The 13,569-nt window shown below is 39.8% G+C and overlaps 1 protein-coding gene across 4 annotated transcripts in view; it reads left to right on the forward strand.

The window, feature by feature from the left end:
* nckap1 (NCK-associated protein 1) overlaps positions 1-13,569 on the forward strand; it is a 102,867-nt gene that overhangs the window by 10,407 nt on the left and 78,891 nt on the right. For 2 of the 4 annotated variants that reach the window (XM_061933958.1, XM_061934025.1), the window contains exon 2: positions 7,776-7,793. The exons of the other annotated variants lie outside the window; for them this stretch is intronic. In XM_061933958.1, coding sequence (XP_061789942.1) covers positions 7,776-7,793 — 18 coding nt within the window. The remainder of the gene's footprint in view (positions 1-7,775; positions 7,794-13,569) is intronic. 4 annotated transcript variants of the gene reach the window in all.

The raw sequence follows: 13,569 nt of genomic DNA on the forward strand, positions 1-13,569 counted from the left end.
TTGTAGACAATGATACAGTATATATTTGAGACAATACGCCATACCGGTATTTTTTGATGTGCCTTTGTTACGGCCTGATGGGTGAAGCACAGAGCATTCTTTTTGGCTAAACCAAAGAAGAAAGATAAAAATATAATTGTCAGAGAAAATATAATTGTTTTTATTTTATTTTTGTCAATCAACAAGAGATCTGACTCGATTTGTTTCGGTGTTATCGCTAACTGCTGAATCTTATTGGCTTAGTTCTATTGGCCTCTTACAGTGGGGCAAAAAAGTATTTAGTCAGCCACCGATTGTGCAAGTTCTCCCACTTAAAATGATGACTGAGGTCTGTAATTTTCATCATAGGTACACTTCAACTGTGAGAGACAGAATGTGAAAAAAAAATCCAGGAATTCACATTGTAGGAATTTTAAAGAATTTATTTGTAAATTATGGTGGAAAATAAGTATTTGGTCACTTCAAACAAGGAAGATCTCTGGCTCTCACAGACCTGTAACTTCTTCTTTAAGAGGCTCTTCTGTCCTCCACTCGTTACCTGTATTAATGGCACCTGTTTGAACTCGTTATCTGTATAAAAGACACCTGTCCACAGCCTCAAACAGTCAGACTCCAAACTCCACTATGGCCAAGACCAAAGAGCTGTCGGAGGACACCAGGAAAATAATTGTAGACCTGCACCAGACTGAAGAGTGAATCTACAATAGGCAAGAAGCTTGGTGTGAAAAAATCAACCATGGGAGCAATTATCAGAAAATGGAAGACATACAAGACCACTGATAGTCTCCCTTGATCTGGGGCTCCACGCAAGATCTCATCCCGTGGGGTCAAAATGATCATGAGAACGGTGAGCAAAAATCCCAGAACCACACGGGGGGACCTGGTGAATGACCTTCAGAGAGCTGGGACCAAAGTAACAAAGGTTACCATCAGTAACACACTACGCCGACAGGGAATCAAATCCTGCAGTGCCAGACGTGTCCCCCTGCTTAAGCCAGTGCATGTCCAGGCCCGTCTGAAGTTTTGCCAGAGAGCACATGGATGATACAGCAGAGGATTGGGAGAATGTCATGTGGTCAGATGAAACCAAAATAGAACTTTTTGGTATAAACTCAACTCGTCGTGTTTGGAGGAAGAAGAATGCTGAGTTGTATCCCAAGAACACCATAGCTACTGTGAAGCATGGGGATGGAAACATCATGCTTTGGATCTGTTTTTCTGCTAAGGGGACAGGCCGACTGATCCGTGTTAAGGAAAGAATGAATGGGGCCATGTATCGTGAGATTTTGAGCCAAAACCTCCTTCCATCAGTGAGAGCTTTGAAGATGAAAGCTTCCAGCATGACAATGATCCCAAACACACCGCCCGGGCAACGAAGGAGTGGCTCCGTAAGAAGCATTTGAAAGTCCTGGAGTGGCCTAGCCACCCTCCAGACCTCAACCCCATAGAAAATCTGTGGAGGGAGTTGAAAGTCTGTGTTGCTCGGCAACAGCCCCAAAACATCACTGCTCTCGAGAAGATCTGCATAAAGGAATGGGCCAAAATACCAGCTACTGTGTGTGCAAACCTGGTAAAGACCTATAGTAATCGTTTGACCTCTGTTATTGCCAACAAAGGTTATATTACAAAGTATTGAGTTGAATTTTTGTTATTGACCAAATACTTATTTTCCACCATAATTTACAAATAAATTCTTTAAAATTCCTACAATGTGACTTCCTTGATTTTTTTTTCACATTCTGTCTCTCACAGTTGAAGTGTACCTATGATGAAAATTACAGACCTCTGTCATCATTTTAAGTGGGAGAACTTGCACAATCGGTGGCTGACTAAATACTTTTTTGCCCCACTGTATATACAGTATATGTTGGACGGATTGTTTTTCTTTACATTTTGTGAAATTATATTCAGAATGTTTTAGTTAATTGTTGTCATCAATGATACAATTGAGAAGTTGAAATAGGACTGGGTGGTATACCGGTGTTATAGTTAATACAGGTATATTTTAGAAAGATATACACAGTACAGGCCAAAAGTTTGGACACACCTTCTCCTCATTCAATGTGTTTTCTTTATTTTCATGACTATTTACATTGTAGATTGTCACTGAAAGCATCAAAACTATGAATGAACACATGTGGAGTTATGTACTTAACAAAAAAAAAGGTGATTATTTTGCATGTTTTGTGTTGCTTATGTTACAGAACCTCTAGGTTCTGTAACAGCTTCTTCCCTCAGGCCGTAAGACTCTTGAACGCATCATAATTATGCCCTCAACTTCCCCCAAAATAGATTAACTCGCTGGAATAAAAAAGACAATATAACATACATCCATAAACGTGGATGCATATGAAAAAGTGCAGTATATTTATCGGTACAGTAACCTATTTATTTATTTATATATGCACCTTATTGCTTTTTTATTCTGCACTACCATGAGCGGATGTAACAAAATTTCGTTCTTATCTGTACTGTAAAGTTCAAATTTGAATAACAATAAAAAGGAAGTCTAAGTCTATTGTGTTTTAGTCTTAGTATTTGTATCTGTTTTAATGGCTAAGCTTTTATTGTCGTAAATATTGCTTTGTACTGTACATTTTTAAGAATGATGTAAATGAAAAGGGTGTAACAAATTAAATCTATTATCGTTATTTGTTATTTCGAGCGGGCGTTGCAGGCTTTGAATGCACCGTAAAACACCTGTTTCGTAGTCCTCGGAGTATAGAACAATCACCCTGTTCTAGGAGAGCACAGCTTGCAGGTTCAATGTGCACAAACAGTTGCTCAAACAGTAATGTGTTTATATAAGTTCAGATTGGGGTATGTCCTTTCATAATGATAGACAGTTTTAAATGTAAAGTAGTATGCCATGGCTCTGATTTCCAAGCAGTCTGCGGCTCTGGAGTTGTGGGTGTAATAATTGATGTGTGTTGTTGTTGTTGTTAAAGGATTGTGTGGCACAATGCCACAACTCCCACCACGTTTGTACATTGTTGCTCCAGCTGTTGTGGTATCTACTAATTGTGCGTCTTTGTTGCACAGAACGTTCTGGTATGTGAAGCCTTGCCATTGGCTGATATGATAGACCAGGGCTGTCAAACTTGTTTTCATTGAGGTCCACATCACAGTTATGCTTTTAACAAAGAGTAATATATAAATATACATGTGTATATATACTGTACATAGTACGCTAACAATATATTTTTTCACATAAGCTGCAAAAAAAATATTTAAATTTTACTTTAAAAACTGACAGCTCAGTCACCAGAATTTTACAGTAAAAGCAGTGTTTGTTTTTTTACAGCATATTAAAAAAAATTGAATAAATGGAAAAAACAATTTTTTAAATTAAATTTTAAAAAACTGCCTTTTTTTTACCGTAAAATCTTGTTGTTTTAATGTTTTTTGTTTGTTTTTTAATGTTTTAGTGTCTTACTGTACATGGAAAGAAACAGTACCAACGTTGATTTTACGGTAAAAAAACTCAGTCCGCGGAATTTAACCGTAAAATCTATTGTCAATTTTACAGTCTACAATTTGATTGATGATTTGTTTTGAAGTTATAAGTCAAACAGATATTTAAGTACAGTATTTATCTTTATTTTAACAAAAAATATTTTTGGAATACACGATAACATAATATTTTGATAATATTGAATTTTAAAAGATATGCAATTGCACGCAGTACATCATTTTTAACGTCAAAAGGGAAATAACAAATATATTTAGTAAGAAAAGACTAAGCATTTTATTAACGCATATTATTTCCAGGCTTTCGCGGGCCACATAAAAATAATGTGGCGGCCCAGATTTGAGTTTGACACCTGTGTGATAGACCGAGGTGGTTGCTGTTTTGTAACGTAGGAGGCGCAGTTGTTGAATGTTAACAATTGAAAGCTTTGCTAAATGTAACAGTTTTCTTGTTACGTGAGTCCCACATCAACACACGATGTACAGTACAGGCCAAAAGTTTGGACACGTTTTCTTTATTTTAATAACTATTTACATTGTAGATTGTCACTGAAGGCATCACAACTATGAATGAACACATGTGGAGTTATGTACTTGACAAAAAAAGGTGAAATAACTGAAAACATGTTTTGTATTCTGGTTCCTCCAAAATAGCCATCCTTTGCTCTGATTACCGCTTTGCACACTCTTGGCATTCTCTCAATGAGCTTCAAGAGGTAGTCAACTGATATGGTTTTCACTTCACAGGTGTCATAGTTTTGATGCCTTCAGTGACAATCTACAGTGTAAATTGTCTTGAAAATAAAGAAAAAGCGTTTAAATGAGAAGGTGTGTCCAAACTTTTGGCCTGTATTGTACGCGCGGGTGTGATCATAGGGATAGGATAGGTCTTTATTGTCATTGCACAAGTACAGCGAAACTTTGTTTTCAGCACAAACCCGTTCAAGATTAGACAAACAAACAGTGTACAGGGTTACAGAACAGGAACGCTGATGGGTCGCCACAAGGCGAAAAAGGTAAACGCTGGGGAAGGATGAGTAGAAAAATACAATCTAGACTGGGCTCCTAAGGGGGCCCAGTCTGGAGTGGGAAAAAACCTCCATAGCAAAGCACATATACAGTCGTGCTCATAAGTTTACATACCCTGGGAGAATTTATGATTTCTTGGCCTTTCTTCAGAGAATATGAATGACAACACAAAAACCTTTCTTCCACTCATGCTTAATGGTTGTGTGAAGCTATTTGAAAAATGGGCTGCATGGTCGAGTCGCCAGAAGAAAGCCATTTCTGCGCAAATGTCACAAAGTATCCCGCTTACATTACGCCAAACAGCACAGAGACAAGCCTCAAAACTTCTGGAACAAAGTCATTTGGAGTGATGAGACCAAAATTAAACTTTTTGGCCACTCGACCACGCAGCCCATTTTTCTTCAAGTGCCTCCTTATTGTGCATCTTGAAACAGCCACACCACAATTTTTCAGAGAGTCCTGGATTTCAGCTGAAGTTATTTGTGAATTTTTCTTTGCATCTCGAAATCTTTGCTGGTCTACCTGAATCCCTCATTTTCCACTTTTTAATCATCGTTTGAACACTGCTGATTGTCATTCTCAATTCCTTGGATATCATTTTATACCTCTTTCCTGTTTTATGCTGTTCAATTACCTTTTCTCGCAGATCCTTTGACAATTATTTTGCCTTCCCCATGACTCAGAATCCAGAAACATCTGTGCAGCACTGGATGAAAGATGCAATGGTCTGTCAGAAGCCCAGAAACTCACTGACTTTTTATACACACACATTAATTACAAACAAACGTGTCACAGGTGAGGATTGGAACCTTGATTAGCCATTCAAACCTGTTTGTGTCTACTTTTGTGCATGTTATCAGATCAAAGTCACTGGGGTATGTAAATTTTTGATCAGGGTCATTTCTTTTATCATTTTGATTTAAAAAGAGTAAACACAGTTGTTTGCCAATAAATAGCTTCACACAACCATTAAGCATGAGTGGAAGAAAGGTTTTTGTGTTATCATTCATATTCTCTGAAGAATGGCCAATAAATCATAAATTCTCCCAGGGTATGTAAACTTATGAGCACGACTGTACATACAGTGGGGCAAAAAAGTATTTAGTCAGCCACCGATTGTGCAAGTTCTCCCACTTAAAATGATGACATAGGTCTGTAATTTTTATCATAGGTACACTTCAAATGTGAGAGACAGAATGTGAAAAAAAAATCCAGGAATTCACATTGTAGGAATTTTAAAGAATTTATTTGTAAATATTTGGTCACTTCAAACAAGGAAGATCTCTGGCTCTCAGAGACCTGTAACTTCTTCTTTAAGAAGCTCTTCTGTCCTCCACTTGTTACCTGTATTAATGGCACCTGTTTGAACTTGTTATGTGTATAAAAGACACCTGTCCACAGCCTCAAACAGTCAGACTCCAAACTCCACTATGGCCAAGACCAAAGAGCTGTCAAAGGACACCAGGAAAATAATTGTAGACCTGCACCAGACTGTGAAGAGTGAATCTACAATAGGCAAGCAGCTTGGTGTGAAAAAATCAACTGTGGGAGCAATTATCAGAAAATGGAAGACATACAAGACCACTGATAATCTCCCTTGATCTGGGGCTCCACACAAGATCTCATCCCGTGTGGTCAAAATGATCATGAGAACGGTGAGCAAAAATCCCAGAACCACACGGGGGGACCTGGTGAATGACCTGCAGAGAGCTGGGACCAAAGTAACAAAGGTTACCATCAGTAACACACTACGCCGACAGGGAATCAAATCCTGCAGTGCCAGACGTGTCCCCCTGCTTAAGCCAGTGCATGTCCAGGCCCGTCTGAAGTTTGCCAGAGAGCACATGGATGATACAGCAGAGGATTGGGAGAATGTCATGTGGTCAGATGAAACCAAAATATAACTTTTTGGTATAAACTCAACTCGTCGTGTTTGGAGAAAGAAGAATACTGAGTTGCATCCCAAGAACACCATACCTACTGTGAAGCATGGGGGTGGAAACATCTGCTTTGGGGCTGTTTTTCTGCTAAGGGGACAGGCCGACTGATCCGTGTTAAGGAAAGAATGAATGAGGCCATGTATCGTGAGATTTTGAGCCAAAACCTCCTTCCATCAGTGAGAGCTTTGAAGATGAAACGTGGCTGGGTCTTCCAGCATGACAATGATCCCAAACACATCGCCTGGGCAACGAAGGAGTGGCTCCGTAAGAAGCATTTGAAAGTCCTGGAGTGGCCTAGCCACCCTCCAGACCTCAACCCCATAGAAAATCTGTGGAGGGAGTTGAAAGTCCGTGTTGCTCGGCGACAGCCCCAAAACATCACTGCTCTCGAGAAGATCTGCATGGAGGAATGGGCCAAAATACCAGCTACTGCGTGTGCAAACCTGGTAAAGACCTATAGTAATCGTTTGACCTCTGTTATTGCCAACAAAGGTTATATTACAAAGTATTGAGTTGAATTTTTGTTATTGACCAAATACTTATTTTCCACCATAATTTATAAATAAATTCTTTAAAAATCCTACAATGTGAATTCCTGGATTTTTTTTTTCACATTCTGTCTCTCACAGTTGAAGTGTACCTATGATGAAAATTACAGACCTCTGTCATCATTTTAAGTGGGAGAACTTGCACAATTGGTGGCTGACTAAATACTTTTTTGCCCCACTGTATTACAACGTACATCTCGAGATATCTAGCAACAGAGGGGAGGGAGTGGGGGGGTCATGGTGGCAGGCCGCAGCTCTCAGGCGCTGATCATGCTCAAAAGTACCCTTGTACCTACTGGATGAAAGCTGGACCTAGCCAAGTTTTCCATACACTTGCTGTCCGAGAAGGACAAGGTGCGTCACCTTGCTAACTGACTGAAACGTAGACATCCGACAGTGGCCGTTACGTGAACGATGAGGGGAAAGACTGCCTGTTACTAGGCAACCGCCAGTCCCTCCCAAAACCCCTGAATGACAAATAATAAAGACGGAGAAAACTGCTGGGGCCTAACTTTGTCTTCGCGCTTCTCCAGGACAAGAGTGTTCAGCCGCAGCGTCAGCCATATTAGTTTCCCCGCGTAGATAGGCATGTTAGCGTCAAAGTCAGCTAGTGTTAAATAATGATTGCATGCTTGTGCAGCGTGTGTTTCTTTCCATGCGTCGCGTCGCACCACTCGGGCTGACGCGGGCCGTGCATGCATGCGTGTGTGATGCAGCACTTTGTCTGGGTGCTTTTGATTTCTTCTCTTCTTCTCTCCGTTCCAATGCTTCCCCCTCTCCTATGCAGCAAGGACAAGTTTGGAAGGTTTGCAAAGTTTATCACCTTCCACTGATGAGACCCTCCCTCCCCACCTTCACCATCCCCGCCCCGCCCGCCCCTCCCCACCCCCCCTGGCAACCTGTACCGGTCTGTTGGTCTTCTGTGCCTCTTCATGTTTGATTGATGGGCTCCATTCATACGACCTTCTGATTCACTGCCATCACAAGTCAACACTTGAACGTGGTTAAATGCTGTGTGCTTTATCTAAGTCAAGTCCTTCTTGGTTGGGACACATTGTAATGACTGTGCAGTCCTCAATCATGTTTCATTCTTGGTTGACTTTGCTTTAGGTATAAAAGCAGGGGGGTCAAACTCGTTTTCATTGAGGGCCACACGGCAGTTAATTGTGTGAATGCTCCAAAACATTCACACATATGGTTTTCTACACCAAAATCCATCTATTTATTAAACTTCTTAAATTTATTCTTCTTCTCCAGATTTTGGCGCGCTCTACCTTCCACATTTTTTACCCAATTCAAACCATTCCAACTTCAAACGGTTCAGCCTAAATGTGTCTGGGGGCCGTTTTATCTATTTTTAGGAACACTAATACAAAACCTTACAATAATGTCTGTTTGAATGCTAAAAACTTTATGACAGACCGCCTTAAAAATGGAACGGAATGGAATTAAATTTTTTTTACTGAATGAGACACCCAGAATGTACTAGAAAATAAAGAATGTGTGATTTACAATACTATATGAACGATAAAACCCTGAATATTGACAACATATGAGCGTCACACCCCCTCTTGATTGACATATTTTACTATCAAGCGAAACGCAACCATACAAAACCAGTGTTTCCCACACATTCATTTATTTGTGGCGGCCCGCCACGAAAGAATTACGTCCGCCACAAATGGATTTTTCGGCTTTTGACTCGCTCGACCGCTCATAAAAGCAATGGGACTCTGTCTGTGAATGTACCTTGTAGTTACAACTCCGGTGCAGTAGGTGGCGGTAGCCTACTATGCATTGTAACTCCGCCAATAGTACTTAATTCACCTGGTGGGCCAGAAGAAGAAGAAGAAGAAGAAGACAACGGAGTAAAAGAACGGACCGACCGGATCAAAATACGAGGGTAATATAGGTAGATAGGTTATAGCTGCATCGCTCGCAGCTCGTCATATATTTAACGTTAATCCGCGATTTCACCGAGCGTTTCACTGACGGTGAGCAGCCTGACGCTGCTTCATTAACACCGCCGCTGTTTGACTCGGGGCCCGGGGCAGACGCACGTAATAACAGTCACGTGTTTTCATACCGACGAGCTAACGTGTCCAGGTTATAACCCTGTTGTCAATAAACACATGTGGAGACGGTGCTTCAGATACTACATTAATACTCAAGCTAAAATGTCCACTGTCCACTGCAGCATGTGAATGCAATGAAAAGAATAAAATCTGAGCCAACCAGCTGTTAAAATGTTGTCCGGGTTAATGTTTTGGCCATTAAAGGCCCTTCATTTCAAGATTTTAACTGTGATCGGGCTTTAAACAGGTGGCTGACCTGTTCAGATGGGTGTAACTGCTACTGGTCAAATATTGTGAAATAGCATTTAATTTTACATGTATGCAATGCCATTTAAATGTAATTATAGATAATAATAATAATAATAATAATAAATACTGTGTAGTGTTGTAAATAGTCAACGGGAAGAATTTTAGTAAGATATAAGCCCTGAGCACTACACAGCCAGAAAAAAACCTAGGCAGGACAAGTAAAAATATTGGGGCAAGTAGAAAAAAACCTTAACGTTGAACCCTGCGTGTGTTGAGCTGCTGCCGCTTAAGGTTAGACGGCACTGTACATAGAGCGGTTCTGCTCGTTAGTAATACATTCTAATGTTGGATGTTCACTCCTTCAAACAGATGAGTATAGAAAAATATTTTCAACGGCCGAAAAGGGCTGGACTTGGAGAGGAGGTAGGCCTACAGTTCGGACCACAGGAGGTATTTTCAAACACCTCTGCCTCTGTTTCACTTTAATGTTGCTGGTAAATAATATGGTTGTAGTAGTAGGCTAAAGTTAAATGATTTAGTATGCACTAATTAAAGGGGCAGAGCTTTAAGAGACATTTTAGCTTTTATATTTTATAAGATATATTTTTTGTAAGAACCACAATTAATAAATATATTTCAGTGAATAACTAATTGTTCAAATCTGTATATAAATATGTACATAAAGTGTTGTAATTATATTCCAACTCCGCGTTCTTGGTCATCGCCGCTTCCGCCGCCACCCCTCGCCCCCCGACCACACCACCACAAATAGATGCCTGCCCTGTGGGAAACACTGAAAACCTTACAATAATGTCTGTTTGAATGCTAAAAACGTTATGACAGACCGCCTTAAAAACGGAACAGAATGGAATTTAAAATGTTTTTACTGAATGAGACACCCAGAATGTACATGAAAATAAAGAATGTGTGATTTGCAATACGATGTGAACGATAAAACACTGAATATTGACAACATTAGAGCGTCAAACCCCCTCTTGATCGACATATTTTACTATCAAGCGAAACACAACAAAAATGCAACAAACACAACGAAACATGAACGCGAAAGGTAAAAAAAAAAAACTACTATCTGATACATCATTAAGCTTTAGAACTTTGTTGTAAAAATCTCCTTCCGTGTCTGTCCCTGCACCCACATTTCAGGCTGGCCGCTCTGGAAACGCTCCCCACCCACACTGCTTGGTGCCTCATCTGAGCTGCTGTGGCTTAGATTACTATAGTAACTAGTTAGATTACCATAGTAACTAGTATATCACGCAAAAGCGTAGATTCTAACCATTGAAATACTTTGTATAGTTCAAGACTTACAGTCATTTGAAAACATCACTGCACATCATAATGGCGGCTACAGTTTCCATCTTAAGGATCTAAAAAAAATATTTGGGAATGTCCGGCTGAGACTGACCAGATTGAAAAAGCTTAACGCGCCGCATGCGGGCCCCGGGCCTTAATTTGCCCAGCTCTGATCTGAAGGATAACTATTACAATATGGTATTTTTTCTTCAAATTATAAACACACATGCAACTAATGCCAATTGCGCTTATCATTTCTCTTTTTATTTAATAAACGTGTTTCATATAGAAAAAAGGACAATACAATTAAAAACACTACACAAACGTATTATTCTTTTCAACAGTGTATACTAGATCAGGTCTACACATAGGTATGTAGACTCTGTCTTGTCTGGGCGTGTGCAGGACTGCTTGTCGTAGACTTTGGACTACAACTCTGTTTAGGTTCATTTGCTGTGCTTTTATTCTCATCACTTGGTGCTTTTGAGGTAACGTAACTTGGTATCCAGTCACTTTTTAACTGTCTTCATGTTGTGTCTTCTAGTGATGAGACCTGTTCAAGTCGCTTATATCCACTTGTTGGCGGTAGGGCTGGGTCAAATATTTTGATTTGATGCATAATGGATTGATATCTTCACACGGCTCAAAGTATACACATATATATGTATTCTCCCCGGTACTGGTGTTTGGAGCGGCTGCAGCATTCTGCTGACTATGCTAACGTTAGCGGCCAACAGCAAGCCGTCTGGGGACTTACCAACGTTAAATTATCACCTGATTCTCCATGGACCATGAAGATACAAAAGGTATTTATGTTTTTAGATGCATCTAAAATCGTCCCCTGCTGGCCCCACTATGGACTGGACTAGGGATGTCCCGATCCGATATTTGGATCGGATCGGCTGCCAATATTTGCCAAAAATTGCGTATCGGCAAGGCATGGGAAAATGCCGATCCAGATCCAGTTAAAAAAAACAACTCCGGTCCGTGTTTTCCAACGCACCGATTTAAATAATACATTCCACTTTTCTGCTGCTCCGTAATTTCCGTTCCGCATTTTCAAGCACACCTTCAACACATCCACACGTCTGTGAATTCTCACGCAGTTGCTTTTAGCTGCTGGCATTACACGACAGGCTCTTCTCACTCTTTCCTGTGTCTCCCTCTCACAGACAGCAAGTGCACCTTCTTACACACGTCACATACTGTCACGACATACGTCACATACGTATACGTCCTCCCCGAGCAGAGAGGTAGCAGCATGGCTAACGTTAGCTGTGATGCTAGCGCAGCCGTGCGAGCAACGCTCCCTCTAAGGTGCTCGCCTGTGCAATTGCGCACTGTTTAAGCGTCCTCTGCGCATAGCAAATCTATGCCACGCACAAAATCTAATAAAAAAATAAGTGCATAACAATTTTCGACACACGGACACGACAGAGAAAACAGTTTTCGTCATCATTGTTCAAATATTGTAACGTCTGTCGAGACGCTTATCTCCATTCGGTGCCACACGTTCACACCATCAAAATGCCGAGGCAAAAATTTCCACATCAACACTGTATGAAAAAATTAGTGATTTTTTTAGTTGTGATTTCCTTCTCTGCATGAACGTTTAAAAGTAGCATATATTAATGCAGTATGAAGAAGAATGTTTTAATGTAGACATGCAAGCCTTGAAAGAACATTTTGAAAATCAAGACTACATTTCCTGCAAATGGGTGCATTTCTACCCTATATTTTAACTTTAGATTTATTCTCATATCAAACTCTGACACTTACATCCGGCGCCCCCCTTCCACACCCTGTATTATAAATAATGTAAATAATTCAATGTGATTATCTTGTGTGATGACTGTATTATGATGATAGTATATATCTGTATCATGAATCAATTTAAGTGGACCCCGTCTTAAACAAGTTGAAAAACTTATTCGGGTGTTACCATTTAGTGGTCAATTGTACGGAATATGTACTTCACTGTGCAACCTACTAATAAAAGTCTCAATCAATCAATCAAAACACATAGAATCATCATACTGCTGTGATTATATGCATCAAGTGTTCATTCAAGGCTAAGGCAAAATATCGAGATATATATTGTGTATCGCAATATGGCCTTAAAATATCGCAATATTAAAAAAAGGCCATATCGCCCAGCCCTAGTTTCAATGATGCCATTTCTGTTTGTCATGTATAATTTTGTCTATTTTGTGTTTATCCTTGAATAAACAGGTCAGTTTCTTGTTACCAACCATTGTGTATTATTCAAACTCCCCTAATTCAGCTGGCTAGTTGTTATCAAGAGTACTAAAACCCTTTTCAACATGATTCTGACAACTAAGTAGGCTAAATAACTTTAAACTTTAATACATGCTCGGATAGGTCGGTATCGGATCGGAAATGCAAAAACAATATCGGTATCGGATCGGAAGTGCAAAAACCTGGATCGGGACATCCCTAGTACACACTTTAACTATATTTCATTTTTTGCTGCTTGGGACCTCTCAATCAACACAGAAAAAGGTCAAGTTAAATCATTTGTATTTTCGGACATTTTCCTCTCAAACTGACAGGTGCCGTGCCATATTTTGTATCCCTGAGCTAATTAGTATCCCTGCCACACCTACAGACTGAAATAATATGTATCTTTTTATAACTTTGATGTATGAAATGATTGCAAATTCTCAAGTGGTAGTAATGACAGACTGTTCGCGGGCTAATCACCTAGCAATGTTACACTTTATAAAAATGGAAAAAGTTATCGAGCCATTGCTATGCTGCAACATAAAGTACGAAACAGATCATCAAAAGCATTATTTAAGTAAAATTACCATAGGTTCCTTTATTAATGACACCTTTATCAAACAATCCACATTTTGTATTATTGTCATTGTTTCATTATGCAGACATGCTTTTACTTGAACAGACTTATTTTTATTTGGA

The sequence above is a fragment of the Nerophis lumbriciformis genome, linkage group LG02 (assembly GCF_033978685.3).
Source record: "Nerophis lumbriciformis linkage group LG02, RoL_Nlum_v2.1, whole genome shotgun sequence".
In the NCBI taxonomy this organism is placed as follows: Eukaryota; Metazoa; Chordata; class Actinopteri; order Syngnathiformes; family Syngnathidae; genus Nerophis; species Nerophis lumbriciformis.